At 38.8% G+C, this 17,401-nt stretch overlaps 1 protein-coding gene across 1 annotated transcript in view; it reads right to left on the bottom strand.

The window, feature by feature from the left end:
- Positions 1 to 17,401, bottom strand: part of FBXO28 (F-box protein 28) — a 53,178-nt gene that overhangs the window by 31,639 nt on the left and 4,138 nt on the right. Inside the window, exon 2 of the mRNA XM_007936960.2 lies at positions 2,104 to 2,213. Within this exon, the coding sequence (XP_007935151.1) occupies positions 2,104 to 2,213 (110 nt within the window). The remainder of the gene's footprint in view (positions 1 to 2,103; positions 2,214 to 17,401) is intronic.

The following is a 17,401-nucleotide window of genomic DNA, read 5'->3' as shown; positions in this document are numbered from 1 at the left end:
CATACTGCTTTCCACAATGGTCGTGCCATTTTACAGTCCCACCAGCAGTGTATGAGAGTCCCAATCTCTCTACAACCTCGCCAGCATTTGTTATTTTGTGCCTTGTTGAACTTTGCTACTAGTGCTGGAACAAGATGGTATCTCACTGTTGTTTTGATTTGCATCTCTCTAATAGCTAATGATCATGAGCACTTTTTCATACGTTTGTTGGCCTCTTGAATATCCTCCTTGGTGAAGTGTCTATTCATGTCTTCTGCCCATTTTTTTAACTGGGTTGTTTGTCTTTTTGTTATTGAGGTGTTGGAGTTTTCTATAAATTCTAGAGATAAGTCCCTTGTCAGATATGTCATTACCAAATATTTTTTCCCAATCTGTAGGTTAGGAATAAACTTCTTGAGGTCCAAGGAGGATGGTCATGGGACAGGAGGGCAGGTGGTTTGGGGAGAAGTGGTGGGGAGGTGGTACTGAAAAAGAGCCAGAGTAGAACTTCCCCATTGTGGAGGGGAAGGCTGCAGCCAGTGGGGGCTGCAAAGAACAAGAGCAGGTATTGGGGAGGAAGAGGAGAAGGAGGAGGAGGAAGTGGTTTTGAAGCATGCTGTGTCTGAAGCTATGATCATCTGGAGCTATGATCAACCAGGCAGCAACAGATCATTTCCTATCAGGATGGATCCAGAGAGCTGGGAGGAAGACAGAAGGCTTTACAAGGGTTGAGTCATAACTACAGGGATGTAACCTGGGGATTGTCTGTATATTGATCTTATATTCTATATCTCTGTTGAATTAATTTACTAACTCTAATAAATTACCTAGTGTATTCCTTAGAATTTTCTAAATGCATGATCATGTCATTTATAAATAAAGTTTTTCTTCTTCCTTCCCAATGTAGGTACCTTTTTCTTTATTTTCCTGCCTAATTTCCCAGGGTAGATCCTCCATTACAATGTTGAATAGAAGTGGCAAGAGTGGACAAACTGTAGCAGAAATCACTCACTGCAATCTGTGTACTCTGTGCTACAAAAACGTGAGCATTTAACATGTTGCACTAACCAAAGGGCAGAGTGGGTAAATTCCACCTTTGTCACCAACAGCATGATAAGGATCAGCATGAATTCAATCCTCAACATATGTATGGCACCAATCCTCACTTTCCTACTTCTCCATCCTTCTGGCAAGCTGCCTAAAGTGGTACTCTCTCTTTGACTCTAGCCACCCGGAGCTGAGCTCATAAGCAAGGACATCTTTCAGACCAGCTATAAATGCAGCATTTCTCTGATTTTAGCCACCTGGAGCTGGGTCAGAGCTCACAAGTTAAAAGAGCTCACAAACAGGCAGTTACCAACCCATGATAATTTGTTGGAATGACTCACAGAATGCATGGAGAGTAGACCATACTTACAGATTTATTACAACCAAAAAGGGATACAAAGAAAGAGATGTGAGGGTGAGGTCTGGGAGGGTTAGCACTTAGTTTCTCTCTTCTGTTCATGGTCACCAACCAGGAGCTCATCTATGCCTTAGCGGTCTAGGCTTTTACTGGCCTCCCCACTGGCCATGACAGATTATATCATGCCTTCTGAAGTTTAGGAGCTCTAGCGCATAGTGGCTAAGGCATTTATTTGACTGCTAACCAAAAGGCTGGAGGTTCAAACCCACCAGCCACTCCTCGGAGAGAAGGTTGGGCAATCTACTTCTGTAGAGATGATGTTGTTGTTATGTGCCATTGAGTCAGACCCGACTCATAGCGACCCTTCCTGGGTTTCTGAGGCAGTATCATTATGGAAGTAGATTGCCCAGCCTTCCTTCTTGGAAACCCACGAGGAGTCACTATGAGTCAGGACCGACTCGATGGCAGTGAGTTTTGTTTTTTTTTTCTGAAGCTTAGTCAACATTCAGCCTGTGGTGGTCCCTCTTGGTCTGGTCAGTCCCCATTCATTAACCTCACGTGTGACCAGGCTCTCAAGAATCAAGACCAAAGGTCAAATTGCTTTTTACCATGGCTTATCTTACATTTCATATATGTAAACCTTTACTAAGATTTAAAATAATCAAGAAGCAAACAAAAGTACCAACTATAAATTATTGCCATTGCTAGCCATGACATACCTTGGAAGTTGTGCTTTAACTTGTTTCTGACATAGATTATGGTACCTCTCCACTTTCAGAAATCCTTGATTCAACATTCTCTGGCAAACCAAGTCCATTCTTTTACAAACCTATGGGGAGAGATAAGAAATAAGAAAATTGGTAATCAAATGAATTAGACTCATGACTGAGGGCTAAAAGTTCTGTTCTAGTATTATTCCCTAGTTTGCTATCAGACTCTGAATCAGTATATGTAGGTGAATCTCTCTTATAATACAACTTTTGCAATAGTGCATTAAGAAATTACTCTTGCCTACACATTACATTATCATTTACTTTAGGTATCTGTTGAACGTTACAAATGTATCCCCATTATTATAATCAGAGATTACAGTCCTGAAGAGAGTTTCAAACAAAAACCTCCCTTTCACGCAAAAATTCAAACTTGAAGTTCTCATGAAGTTTTTATCATCAATAATCAGAATTAGAATTCTTATTTATTTTTTCCAGCGATTTGGGTTAACAATGGAGGGTTTTTTATGGCAAAGGTCCTATGCTAGGTGCTGTCACGCTGTCCAAAATATCTTAATGTGTAGCAGATCTTCAACTACTTTGAATCCTTGAGGAATATGGTATTTTTATACAGTAAAGAAAAAGGTTTGGAAGTCTGAACACCTAAACCTCACTCCATCCTGTATGCTTTTTTTTTTTTTTTAAACTGTGCTTTAGGTGCAAGTTTACAGAGTTTGTATTACGTTCAATATTTCATGTACATTTAGTTTCACTCCCCATTTACCATCCTCAACCCTAACCCAGTCTCCTCCCATCCCTGCCCAGTAACCCCCACCCCGTGCCCCTTATAGTTATGTACTCCTATGTGTCCTGCACTTCCTCCATGTGAATGTTGCCCCTCTGGTGCCCCGTGGTCCATTTCTCTATAGAGTATGTGGGTACCTCACCCTGAGTTGAGTGGTCTGCATGTACATCTTATTTACTACTGGGCTGAGAGCCAGCCCCTGGGAGTGAGTTTTATTCCAGGCCTAAAATGTATCCCAGGGCCATAGTATTGGAGGTCTCACCAGACTCCATCTGACCAGTGATTCTGGGCATTAATGTGTTTTTGGATTTTGTTCCATGTTTTTCCTCCTACTCTATCCAGGATCTCCAGTTCTGATCCTTTCCTGAGTGGTTGGCACTGGTAGCCAGGCACCATCTAGTTCTTCTGGTCTCAAGGTCCATCATGTCCTAGGGCTGATTGCTTCCAAATGCCCTTGGTTTTCTGCACTCTTCTTCACTTCTGATGATAGGATACCATTAGCTGCATCTTAGATGTCCACTTGAGAGCTTTTAAGACCCTAGTCACTATTCACCAATGTAGGATGAAGAACAAACTTTTTATGTTTTGTTGTGCTAAATGAGTCTGGCGTCCCCTAGTACTATGGTCCTGAATTAGTAAAGCCGTTGGATCTCTCTTCCACAGTTTTTGGCTGTCTGTGAGGGATTGCTCTATGTCTGTCTTCTATTGTTTCTGTAAGGATTCTGGGTATTTTGTATCACTGGTATCTGTGTAAGATTAGCCTTAGCTGAATCTAACCTTGGTCTAGAGTAGTATGATCCTGTTCACTGACCCCCATCCAATCTTCTCAGATGTTTATGTGTTTATCTATAGCCTGGCGTTTGGTGTTAATGGTAATGCAGTATTGTGGATATACTGGTTGGTATTAGCATCTATTGTCTATATCTTATGTGCACAATTCGGTGTCCTCCATTTTCCTAATGTTATCATGGTGGTCGCAGACTCTTTCTATACCATCCCTCCCTTTACACACGTCAGCATGTGGCCCCCACCTAGCCTGAAATTGAGCAAGTCAGCAACTGAAAACTGAAAGCTTTAGCTGGCCATCTATAAAGTGAAGATGAGATCTAACTCATAGGGATAGCATAAGGATTAAATGAAACAATACATGCTAAATCACTTAATAAATTTAAAAGTGCTACATGAAATTATGTTAAATATATTTACTATTTGACATAGCATTAATTTGAAAAATCTCCTCTTGTTCTGTTTCTGAGATATTCCAGCATCTTTCTTGTCTTAGTTAAATCTAGTGCACAAAATCTCTTTTTTTTTTTTGATCCCTGAGAATTTTGGAGTTACTTAAGAGTCATGAATCTGAACATTAATTCTCATAACATAGAGGTATGGATGTTGAAAGTGTAAGACACTGAGATGAATCTCTACCAAGGCCATGTCAATTTGACAAAGACCCTCCTAAATTTCTTTCTCTCAAAGCACCCAAGTGCAAATGCTTGATACCTATTTGTTGAAATAAAATGCTGATCAAACTCTTGATGTAAGTTTGCTTTCTTCTGAGAATACAGGGACAAAATTCGGGCCAACTGGATTGAAGCTAATGAAGGTTTTAATATTATAATATTAAATAACAGATACTTCTTTAAGTATGTCAAATTAAAGATATTAAGGTAAAATAAATGAAAGCATAATAAATCTTAAGTATTGAAACCAAGAGTAACTTCTATAAAGTGGTATTTTAAAATGTGGTAGGTACTATTGCTTACTATTTCTAACTAATGAGTCATCAATACCTGTTCATGGTCTATTGCAAAAAATAATAAACCCAATTCATACTAACATAAATAATTTTTAAAATGAAAAATAACTCTTTTCCAAACAAAATATTTAGCAAGTGGCATTCTTTTATATTTTTGTAAGTCTCTTTGATGTGTGGCTTAATAGAAGACAGCTGAATTCTCTTATCTGTTTCTGCATTCAATTTGGTAAGTTACCATTACCTTAGAAACTTCTAGAAAACAAGAATACATAAGCATACATTCCAGTAACTATCAGTATGATGATGTCATCATATGTCACACAGCCTGTAGAAAACTTCATTGTACACTTGTAAAGAATAAGAGTGAAAAAGACATAAATACCTTAGTCATGTAAAAAAAATATTTTAGATCTCATGAACCCCGTGGGGTCTTGAGAACACCCCTGGTATCCTCAGACCATACTTAGAACCATGACCCAATGCTGAATAACCACAATGCCAGAAACACCAGTACTGAACATTATAGGAAGAGAAAAACAAACTCTTATTGTATTATTGGAAGAAGGAAGAGAGTGTGCGTGTGATGAGGGTGGAGTAGACTATAGGATGTCTAAATTCTCATCTTTCATAGTAGAAACAGAAGAAAAATAGCCAAGATCTGAAAAGTGGTTGCCTTTGGAGAATAAGATTTTGGGGTTATAAGAACTTTATTTTTGTTGCTAAAAACTATTTGTCTTTAAAAATCATCTATATCTATATACATGAAAAAACAATAATAAACCCACTGCCATCAAGCTGATTCTAACTCGTAGTGACCCTTTAGGACAGAGTAGATCTGCCTCAGCGTTTCCAAGGCTGTAAATCTCCTGCCTCACCTTTCTCCTGTAGAATAGCTGGTAGGTTTGAACTGCCAACCTTTTGGTTAGCAGCTGAATGCCTTAACCACTACACCAATAGAACTCCCTTCTACAGTGGAGCAAAAAAAAAAACCCCAGAGGTGCCAATTCTCTTATAGAGTAATACTGAGAGACACTTTCTGTCTTTGTAACAGACTCTACAACCTCACTGATAATTTCTGAGATGGAATAATGTAAAATTTTTGGCATTTGGCCAAAAATTGTCTTAGTTCTCTAGTACTGTTGTAACAGAAATACAAGTGGATGGCTTTAACAAACAGACATTTATTCTCTCACGGTTCAGGAGGCTAGAAGTCTGAGTTCAGAGTGCCAGCTCTAGGGAAAGACTTTCTCTCTGTGTCTCTTGTTCCTAGGGCGATAGCAGTACAGGGACCCTGAGTCAAAAGGATGTGCTCTGTTCCTGGCTCCTCTTTCTCTGTGTCAGGTCTCCCTTCTCTCTCCTTTCATCTCTTGTAAGATAAAAGCTGTTACAAGCCAACACCCCATGGAAACTTACATCTGATCAAGGTTGGGATGGGGCTAAGGGTGTTGCAACCCACTCTTAATCTTCATCCTTTTACACCTGGTTGGCTTATCACATCAGATCACATGGGGTATCATTACATATCTGCCACATTACAACATTACATAATTTCTAAACCACTGAGAATCATAGCCCAGCAAAGTCCACACAAATTTTGGAAGGCCATAATTCAATTCATGACAGTAATACATTTACAAAGAAATAAAATTAAGGTCAATAAGTTGTGTGGTACTGTCTAAATTATATAATACTAGAATTTTCCTGCACTGAATCTACCTGAAGGAGCTCTGGTGGCACAGTGGTGAAAGCATTCAGCCGCTAACCGAAAGGTCAGTGGTTCTTACCCACCAGCTGCTCAGCAGGAGAAACATGAGGCAGTCTGCTTTCTAAAGATTTACAGCCTTGAAAATGCTATGGGGCAGTTCTAATCTGTCCTACAGGCTCTCTATTAGTTGGAATTGACTTAATGGCAGTAGGTTTGGTTTTAGAGAGAATCTAGCTGACTGCTAGAATTGGTTGTTGTTGTTAGGTGCTGTCGAGTCGACCCCTGTGCCAGCCTACAATCCCTGCTATACCTGAGCTCATCTTTGCAGTCACTGTGTCAATCCATCTTGTTGAGGACCTTCCCCTTTTTCGTTAACCCTCCACTTTACTAAGCATGGTATTCTTTTCCAGGGAATGGTCCCTTCTGACAACATACCAAAGTAGGTAAGATGAAGTCTGGCCATTCTTGCTTCCAAGGAGAATTCTGGCTGTATTTCTCCCAGGACAGATTTGTTAGTTCTTCTGGCAGTCCATGGTACTTTCAGTATTCTTTGTCAACACAAGTCAAAAGCATCAATTCTTCTTCAATCTTCCTTACTCATTGTCCAGCTCTCACATGCATATGAGGTGAATGAAAATACCACAGCTTGGGTTAGGTGCACCTTAGTCTTCAAAGAGGTATCTCCTCAGCACTTTAATCAGGTCTTTTGCAGAAGATTTTCCCAGTGCAATGCATCATCTGCTGTCTTGACTGCTGCTTCCATTGGTGCTGATAGTGGAATCAAGTAATATCAAACCTTTGACAATTTCAATCTTTTCTCCGTTTATTGTGATATTGTTTCCTGGTCCAGTTGTGAGAATTTTTGTTTTCTTTATGTTGAGACGTAACCCATATTGCAGACTGTAATCTTTAATCTTCATCAGTAAGTGCTTCATGTAATCTTCACTTTCAGCAAGCAAAGTTGTGTCATCTGCATATTGCAGGTTGTTAAAGAGTCTTCCTCCAACCCTGATGCTGCACTGTTCTTCGTATAGTCCAGCATCTCAGATTATTTGCTCAGCACAGACTGAGTAAGTATGGTGAAGGATATAACCCTGACACGCTCCCTTCCTGATTTTAAACCATGCAGTATCCCATTGTTCTGTTCAAATGACAGCCTCCTGGTCTATCTATAGGTTCCTCATGAGCACAATGAAGTGTTCTGGAATTCTCATTGTTCTCAATGTTACCCATAATTTGTCATGATCCACAGAGTCAAATGCTTCTGCATGGTCAATAAAACAGAAGTAAAAGTAAACATCTTTCTGGTATTCTTTGCTTTCAGCCAAGATCCATCTGGCATTGGCAATGATATCCCTTGTTCTATGCCCTCTTCTGAATCCAGTTTGCTTTTCTTTAAGTTCTCTGTCAATATACTGCTGCAGCCATATTTAAATTATCTTCAGCTAGATTCTACTTGCATGTGATATTAATGATACTGTTTGATAATTCCCACATTCTGTGGGATCACCTTTCTCTGGAATGGGTGCAAACATGGATCGCTTCCAGTCAGTTGGCCAGGTAGCTGTCTTCCAAATTTCTTGCATTAATAAGGATGTGCCTCCAGCACAGACTCTGTTTATTGAAACATCTCAGTAGGTATTCCATCAATTCCTGAGGCTTTGTTCTTTGCCAGTTCCTTCAATGCATCTTCAACATCTTCCTTCAACACCACTGGTTCTTGATCATAGACCACCTGAAATGGATGAACATCGACCAATTCTTTCTGGTACAATGACTCTGTGTATTCCTTCCATCTTCTTTTGACACTTCCTATATTATCCAATATTTTGCCCATAGAATCTTTCAATATTGCAACTCAAGGTTGAATTTTTTCTTCAGTTCTTTCAGCTTGAGAAATGCTGAGAATATTCCTCCCTTTGGTTTTCTAACTCCAGATCTTTGCACATTTCATTATAATAATTGACTCTGTCTTCTCAAGCTGTTCTTTGAAATCTTCTGTTCAACTCTTTTATCCTGTTATTTCTTCCATTTGCTTTAGCTATTGTCAGCTCAAAAGCAAGATTCAGAGTCTGTTCTGATACCCATTTGGGTTTATTCTTCCTTTCCTTTCTTTTTAATGACCTTTTGCTTTCTTCATGGATGATGTTCTTGATGTCATCACACAATTCCTCTGGTTTTTGGTCACTGGTGGTTCAGTGCATCAAATCTATTCTTTGGATGGTCTCTAAATTCAGGAAGCATATAATCAAAATAATATTTTGGCCCTTGTGGGCTTGTTTTGGTCAATTTCAGACTGCAGAAGTTGGTAAAGATCTTCAATTTCCTCGTCTTTGGTTTGGTGATTGGTATATAAATTTGAATAATAGCAGTATTAACTGGTCTTCCTTGTAGGCCTATGGATATTATCCTATCACTGACAGCACTGTACTTCAGAACAGATCCTGAAGCATTCTCTGTGACAATGAACGTCACACCATTCCTCTTCAGTTTGTCATTCCCGGCACAGTAGATCATATGGTTGTCTGATTCAACATGGCCAAAACTAGTCCATTTTAGGTCACTAATGCCTAGAATGGGAGCTCTGGTGGCGTGACTAAGGCATTTGACTGCTAATGAAGGTTGGTGGTTCAAACCCACCAGCCACTTCTCAGAAGGAAGACTGGGCAATCTACTTCCATAGAGATACTGCCTCAGAAACCCAAGGAGGGGTCTCTATGAGTCACATCTTTATGCGTTCCATTTCATTTTTGATAACTTCCAATATTTCTAGATCCATACTTTGTACAGTCTATGTTCCAATTATTAATGGATGCTTGCAGTATTTTTTTTCCAATTTTGAGTCGTGCCACATTGGCAAATGGAGGTCCCAAAAGCTTTACTCCATCCACATCAAGGTTGGCTCTACTTTGAGGAGGCAGCTCTTCTCCATTTGCATTTTGGGTGCCTTCTGACCTGAGGGTCTCATCTTCCTGCACTATATCAGATTATGTTTCAGGGCTATTCATTAAGTTTCTGATAATTTATCAGACAGTGTTTTAATTTATCAGACAGTGTTTTACTGCTATTCATAAGGTTTTCACTGGCCAGTTCTTCAAGAAGTGACTCTCCTTGGCCCCTTCCTTCTTCCGAGTCTGTCTTATTCTGGAAGCTCTGCTGAAACCTGTCCATTATGGGTGACCCTGGGGGTATTTGAAATACAAGTGGAAAAGGCTCCAGCCTAACAGCAATGTGTAAGCCATCCCATTACTACAAACTCAAAGACGAGTGGTGGCACTAATATTTAGATGTCTTTAAATAATCTAGAAACTCAATTAATGACTAACTCTAAGACTATAGGAGCTCTGGTGGTATAGTGCCTAAGGCAAACCCAGCAGCCATTACTTAGAAGATTGGGCAATCTACTTCCATAGTGATAACACCTTTGAAACCCAAGGAGGGGTTGCTATGAGTCTGATCCAACTTGACAGCAGTGAGATTGGTTTTGGTTTTGGTTTTGTTTTTGTAAGACAATGGATAAATAACAAAAACAAAGAAATATTCCAAACCCATTGTTGTTGAATCATTTCCAACTCATTGTGACTCCATGGGTTACAAAGTAGAACTGCACCATTGGGTTTTCTTGGCTATAATATTAATGGAAATAGCTCACCAGGCCTTTCTTTCAAGGTGCTAAAAGGTGGGTTTGAACCACTAACCTTTAGGTTAGTAGATGAGCGCAAACCAACTATAGTACTCAGGGACCTGAATAAATAACCAGATAAGGTCAAAACAAGTAAGACTTCACGTAATACAAGATTTGGATTAGGTTTTGAAAGGGGGGAGGGCAGGGACTGCTAACTTAGAGGGATGGCATATGCAAATGTACAAAGCCTGGAATAAACAAGCAAATAGTAAGCAAACTACCTCTGAAAATAGATTAGTTGTGTGAGGAACAAAAACTTCCATGTTTTGAGCAGGGGGAATCAGGTGGTAAATGAGAATTACTTTATTATTATTATTTTTTTTTTATTTTAAGAGCTTGTTTTACATTCAACGTAATGCATACATTTAGTTTCATTCCCCATTCACCATGTCCAACCCTAGCCCAGTCTCCTCCCCTCCCTACCCTGTAATCCTCCCCCTGTGCCCCTCATATTTATGCACTCCTGTTTGTCCTGCATTTCCTCAATTTGAATGTTGGTCCTCTGGTGTCCCATGGTCTACTACTCTAAGGAATGTATTACCATAGAGTATGTGGGTGTGTCATCCTTGGTTGAGTGGTCTGCGTGAACATCTTGTTAACTATTGGGCTGAGAGCCTGCCCCTGGGGGGGTGTGTTTTATTCCAGGCGCAGAACGTATTCCAGGGCCATAGTATTGGAAGTCTCACCAGATTTCATCTAACCAGTAATTGTGGTCATTATTGAATTTTTGGATTTTCTTCCACGTTTTCCCTCCCACTCTATCCAGGATCTCCAGATTTGATCTTCAGTGGCTGGCATTGGTAGCCGGGTACCATCTAGTTCTGGTCTTGAGGGCCATTGTGTCCTAGGGCTGACTTCTAAATGCCCTTTTTTTTTCTTTTTGCGTTCTTCTTCACTTCCGACGCTAGGAGACCATTAGCTGCGTCTTAGATGGCTACTTGAAAGCTTTTAAGATCCCAGTCGCTACTCACCAATGTAGGATGTGGAGCAATGCTTTTATGTATTTTATTGTGCCAATTGAGTCTGGTGTCCCCCAGTACTATGGTCCTGAGATGGTAGATCTATTTGCTCTCTCTCCCATAGTATCTGGTCGTCTGTGAGGGGTTACTCTGTGTCTATCTTCTATTGTTTCTATAAGGACTGCAGGTGTTTTGTATCACTGGTGTCTATGCAAGATTAGCCTCAGCTGAATCTATCCTTGGTCTAGAGTATACTGACCCCTGTCTGATCATCTCAGGTGTTTATGTGTTTATCTGTATAGCCTAGTATTTGGTGTTAATGGCAATGTGGAATTGTGGACACATTGGTTGGTATTAGTATCTGTCGTCTGTCTCTCATGTGCACAATTCGGTGTCTTCCCATTTCCTAATGTTATCATGGTGGCCACAGATCCTTCCTGTACATCCCTCCCCACCCATGTCAGGGGAGCTCTGGTAGTATAGTGCCTAAGGCACTTGACTGCTAACCAGAAGGTTGGTGGTTCAAACCCACCAGCCACTCCTTGGAAGGAAGATGGGGCAATCTACTTCCGTAGTGATACTGCCTCGGAAACCCAAGGAGCGATCGCTATGAGTCAGGCCCGACTCGACGGCACATAACAACACAACAATACCCATGTCAACATGTAGGCCCCAACTAGCCCAAAATTAATTCTTCCCCTTCCCTCCCCATCCTGGTAACCTACTAAGTGAGTTCCCTTTTCCAAGCAAACCTTTCTCTGTCTTTTTATAGTAATGGGCTCATACAGTACTTGTCCTTCTGCGATTGGCTTATTTCACTCAGCATAATGTCCTCAGGTTCATCCACGTTGCGAGATGATTCACGTATCCCTTGTTGTTCTTTAATGTGGCACAGTAATCCATTGTGTGGATATACCATAATTTGGTTATCTACTCATCTGTCGATGGGCATTTAAGTTTTTTCCATCTCTTTGCTATGGTGAATTGTGCTGCGATGAACACAGGTGTACATATGTCTGTTTGTGCACTCTCTCTCACATCTTTAAGATATATTCCTAGTAATGGAATTGCTGGGTCAAATGGTACTTCTATTTTCAGTTTTTTAAGGAAATGCCATACCGTTTGCCACAATGGTCATACAATCCCACCAGCAGTGCATAAGAGTTCTAATCTCTCCACAACCTCGCCAGCATTTGTTATTTTCTGACTTGCTGAACTTTGGTATTATTGCTGGGGTGAGATGATATCTCATTGTTGTTTTGATTTGCATCTCTCTAATGATTAATGATGGCGAGCAATTGGTAATGAGAATTACTTTTAAAAGACCATCAGCTTTTTCGGAAAGATTTGGTTTCGGGATATTTGATTGGTCATATTCTATAAAAAAATGTAATATCAGTACTAAAGATATGATTCTGAAAACTTCATATGAGATAGCTGAAATCACTGTGGATGAATTCTAAATGAAGATAAGAAAATAAAGGCTTATAAACAAAGCCTCAACTGACATTTAATAGCAGAAAATCGGTTAAAAAAAAAAAAAAAAAACAGGAGGTCACAAGGACAGAAAAATTAAAACAGCATCACAAACACCAAAGTGAAAGATTTTAAGAAATCAATATTGCCAAGAAAAGAGCAGTATTTACTGTGGTATTCTTCCTTTCCGAAATGTTCAATAAGCACTGATTGACCAATACCACAATCAGAAGGACTCACATTTTTTGTTAAGGATTCAAAAGCAGCAAAGTGATCTCTGGAAAACAGAAATGTACCAAGTTTCCCCTAGGTAAGCAGTTTAATGAGAACTGCTGACAATATATGCTAACTTGTAATACAAAATAACCTCATTTAAAGTTTAGCTCTAAATCTAGGGATATTTTAATAGTTTCCCAAGACTTCTCAAGGGAAGGTATTTTGTTTTCCTGATTATTAAAATAAGACAAAAATCTAACAACCTGGCAATTTACCCAAGACATAAAATAAAATCTTGGAGCCTAATACACAAATTGATGAGTACCTCAAAAACTATCAGTGTGTAAGGAATCAGCAAAAGTGCATACTATGAAAACAAGCTAAATGCTGTTCAAGTATGAAAAGAAGAGATGTGGGTTTTATTAGTTTGCTAATTACTTCAGAATTTAAAATGTCATGTTTTTATCCTTTGTTTTCTTTTTAAAATCATTTTCTAACTTAGGTGATCAGTTGTAAAAATTTTTTCTTTACTTGAACTTGTTTAGATATCCATTTAGATTTGTTGTGCCACCATGACCCTTCTTAACAAAGCAAGACACCAAACAAACAAACCCACTGCAATGAGTCGATTCCTACTCATAGCGATCCTAAAAGGCAGAGTAGGAATCTGCCCCATAAGGTTTATAAAGCTGCAGTCTTTACAGAAACAGACTGCTTCATCTATTTCCTGTGGAGTGGTTGGCTGCCAACCAACTTTTTGGCTAGCAGCCAAATGCTTTAACCACTGCAACACCACAGCTCCTTGAGCAAGACATGTTGTTGTTGTTGTTATTTGCCATCGAGTCGGCCCCGACTCATAGCTACCCCTCCTTGGGTTTCCGAGGCAGTATCACTACGGAAGTAGGAATGCCCAACCTTCCTTCCGAGGAGTGGCTGGTGGGTTTGAACCGCCAGCCTTCTGGTTAGCAGTCAAGTGCCTTAGGCACTATGCTACCAGAGCTCCTAAGCAAGACACAGAGGCCATAAATTTGTGAAACTCACAATCTCCCCATTAAATCTAATCTTTAGTATCAAATGTTCATTGATTCTAAGATGCACGTTTTTTCACATTTTACTTTTCCAACAGCAGAATAGTCTCATAAGAGATGGTGTATTATAACAACAACTGGCAGCATTTTTCCTCAGCTATCTTGGATGCCTTGAAAAATATAGTACGCTAGACTTCTTCAATTTTGTTTAAGATGCTGCAAAGATTTTAAGACACATTGTCAATTTAATAATAATAATAAAAGCTCTTGTAAAAAAAAGAAAAAGCATTGCCACAATAATACACGTCCATGTTGACCAAGATGCATTTTGATTTCAAAATATGTTAAAATTAAGAAGATATTTATATCTTAGAATCCAGAAAATATTATAATGGTACCAAACTTTAAAAAATGTATGCATTTTGTACTCTATAGTTCACAAATAAATTGAACATTTAACATTTTCCTCCATATAATTCAGATGCTATTATCAAAGATTAGGCTGCTTCTCAAACTCCTGAACTGAGAGGAAATTAGACAACAGAACCTATCCTTCTGTCTTACAGTAAGAAACTAGAGCCCTGAAGAAATTATGCGATTTTCCAAGGTCATCCTGATATTCAATGACAAATGTGAAATTAAGAATCCAAGTCTCCTAATTTATGGCCCTCCCCACCAACTTCGTGACTGCAGCTATAGAGAGTTAAATAACCATCCTAAATATCCTCAACTGATCAATCTACTGCTATGGAAACTATTTGCACTAGTCCAGAAAGTAGAATTCTTTAAGCAAGAATTAATAGGGATTCTCACTATGCTGCTAAAATTTATGAGATGAAACTGGACTAAGATCTTCCTATAATTCTTCCAAAGAGTTCAAAAACTTGAAGCAAATCATGAGGAAACAATCAGATAAATCTGAGCTGTAGGACACTTTGCAAGCCATCTAGCCTTGACTCTTCAAGAAAGTTGACAGCATGAAAGAGGTGTGGGCGGGGATGTTCTAGATTAAAAGAGACTAAATGCAATTTATGATCCTTTATTTGATCCAGGACATTCCCTCCCTATCCCAAACAGCTAAAAAACAAAACAAAAAATGGATGTTTTGGCAATAATTGGTAAATCTGAGTATGGGTTATATTAATAGAAGTGATATTATGGTTATGTGGTGACATTCTGGTTATATAAAAGAAATATTTAGTAGTGAAATGTCCTATTTGCATATTACTTTCAAATCATTGGTAAAATAGTATGTGTACAAGAAATATATATATAAAGAAGTGTTGCAAAAAATTAACGATTAGTGATAAAAATGATTAAAAAAAAAAACATGAATGAGCCACAACCATTTTGGCTCTCTTGCTTCCTCAATGAACTCATGTTATCTTCCTCACATATGAAAATATGGATACAACTTGCCATCTCTTTCAGAATAAAACTTTAACCCTTTATAAAAAATTCTATTTCCCTGGTGTTGATTGCTTAAATTCATTTGTGTCACTATATAGTTAACTCTCAATTATCTGCAAATAGAATTACAAAAAAATTTAAAATCCTGACCAGCTTTCTCTGGGCACTCTTTGCCAGATATTCCCTGGGAAAGAAAATACAAATTAATTGTAGTATCAGCCTGAGCAAAACAATTAGGAAGAAAAGTCTGCTTCCCAGACTCCTATAATATACTCTAAAAGTCAACTAAAAAAACCTTCCTAATTCTTCTGTTTTTATTATCTGTACCATTATTCTCATTAGTATAGGAATTGAGTGTTGATCATAATGAAGGAACCTTGAAGCACTACTGTATGTGGCTATTCATATTAATTACACACTAACTTCAGATCAAAGAGCTTTTTACGGTTGGAGACTATAACCATGGCCATGGACTCAAATGTGCATGAACCGTTGAGAGTAAAATGAATCTGCTTCATAAATTTGCATCCATATCACAATAAAAAATTTAAAAAAAAAGAGTGCCTGGGTGGTGTAAATGGTTAAGTGTTCAGCTACTGACTGAAAGGTTGACAGTTCAAATCTACCAAGATGTGCCTCAGAAGAAAGGCCTGGCAATTTGCTTTCAAAAGGTCACAGCCATTAAAAAATCTCAGAGTATAGCTCTCTTCTGAAACACAAGTTGATTCTTCAACTCAATGGCAACTAGTTTAGGGTCCCCAGGTTGCATAACTGGTTTGCATTTGACTACTAACCTAAAGGTTGGTGGTTCAAACCCACCAAGCAGTACCGTAGAAGAAAGGCCTGGTGATCTGCTTTTGTAAAAATTACAACCAAGAAAACCTTATGGAGCAGTTCTACCCTGTAACGTATGGGTCACTATGAGTTAGATTTGACAGCAGTGGGCTTAGTTTTGGTTTTTAACTTCAGTTTTCACTCTAATAAGAGTTTATTTTTCTTTAGCCACTCAGCTTCTTAAAAAACAAAACCCACTGCCAACCTGTTGATTCTGACTCATAGCAATCCACATTGGGTTTCCCAGGCTGTAAATCTTTACAGAAGTAGACTGCCTCCTCTTTCTCCCACGGAGGAGCTGGTGGGTTTGAATAGCTAGCCTTCTGGTTAGCATCCAAATGAGCTACCCACTACACCACCAGAGCTCCTCCGTGTCTTAAAGTAGTCTTGAGAAATTATGTTAAGACATTCTGGGGGTGAAACAAAAAACTTAAAAGAGTTTTCTAATCTCCTCTGTTGGAGGTAAATATTAAGCAACTATATTTGCAGTACTATTAAAAAAATTTTTAAATTAAATTACAAAAAAAGTTTATGTATGTGTGTATATACATATAGCTATTTCACAATGCATATACTTTATATTGTTTACTCAAAGTCCTCTCTACCAGAACTTGTCAATCCTGAGGTTCTCAAAATTCGTTTCTTAAATTTTTCTGGTCTTTGAAATAAAAGGACTCCCTGGTTGATGCAAATGGTTAATGTGCTCAGTTGCTAACTGAAAGGTTGAAGATTTGAGTCCACTCAAATGCGCCTCAGGAGAAAGGTCTGGCAACCTACTTCCAAAAAGCATATGGAACAAGTTCTCCTGTGACACGTGGGGTCACCAAGAGTCGGAATCAACTCAATGGTAACTGGTAAATGGTTTTGAAATAAAGATGATGGGGTGAGGAAGGAGACTGATCACTAACTTAGGACATCTAAAACTTTACTATCCAAATTCAAACTCATCATAATCCCTCCAAGTCACCCTTTTCCAATTATGTCATTGCTTTTCATGCTATTTTTTTCTGTGCGGCAATGTTGTTCTACTTTCATGAACTGGATAAAAACTCACTGTCGTTAGAAAACTTTTACCTGATTAAACCCTCTGATTAAGTACTCATGCTCATATTCACCATCTTTGCATTTGTTATCCTGGTGCTTTGGAAGTGTGCTCAAGGAAGATGTATACATTGTGACTCAGTGATGATACTGTGAGGGTTATTGATTAAACCTATTCTTCACTCTATGAGACCAGAATCAACAAGAAGAATGCATTGTTCACAAGGTGATGTAATTTCTTACCAGTACTGAAGAGCCTATTAATAAAACTGGTGGCTCAATGAAGTGATGGTGGGGAAAAAACTCAAAACTAAAAATCAGCAAGAGAGAGTATATTGCCTGTAATACAGCAATAAAGAACAATGGTTCTCAAAGTGTAGTCTAGGGATCCC

The sequence above is a fragment of the Orycteropus afer genome, unplaced genomic scaffold (assembly GCF_000298275.1).
Source record: "Orycteropus afer afer isolate SDZICR_OR568_19922 unplaced genomic scaffold, OryAfe1.0 scaffold00039, whole genome shotgun sequence".
In the NCBI taxonomy this organism is placed as follows: Eukaryota; Metazoa; Chordata; class Mammalia; order Tubulidentata; family Orycteropodidae; genus Orycteropus; species Orycteropus afer.
The sequence above is the reverse complement of the archived record's forward strand: the minus strand, read 5'-3'. Positions and strand labels throughout refer to the sequence as shown.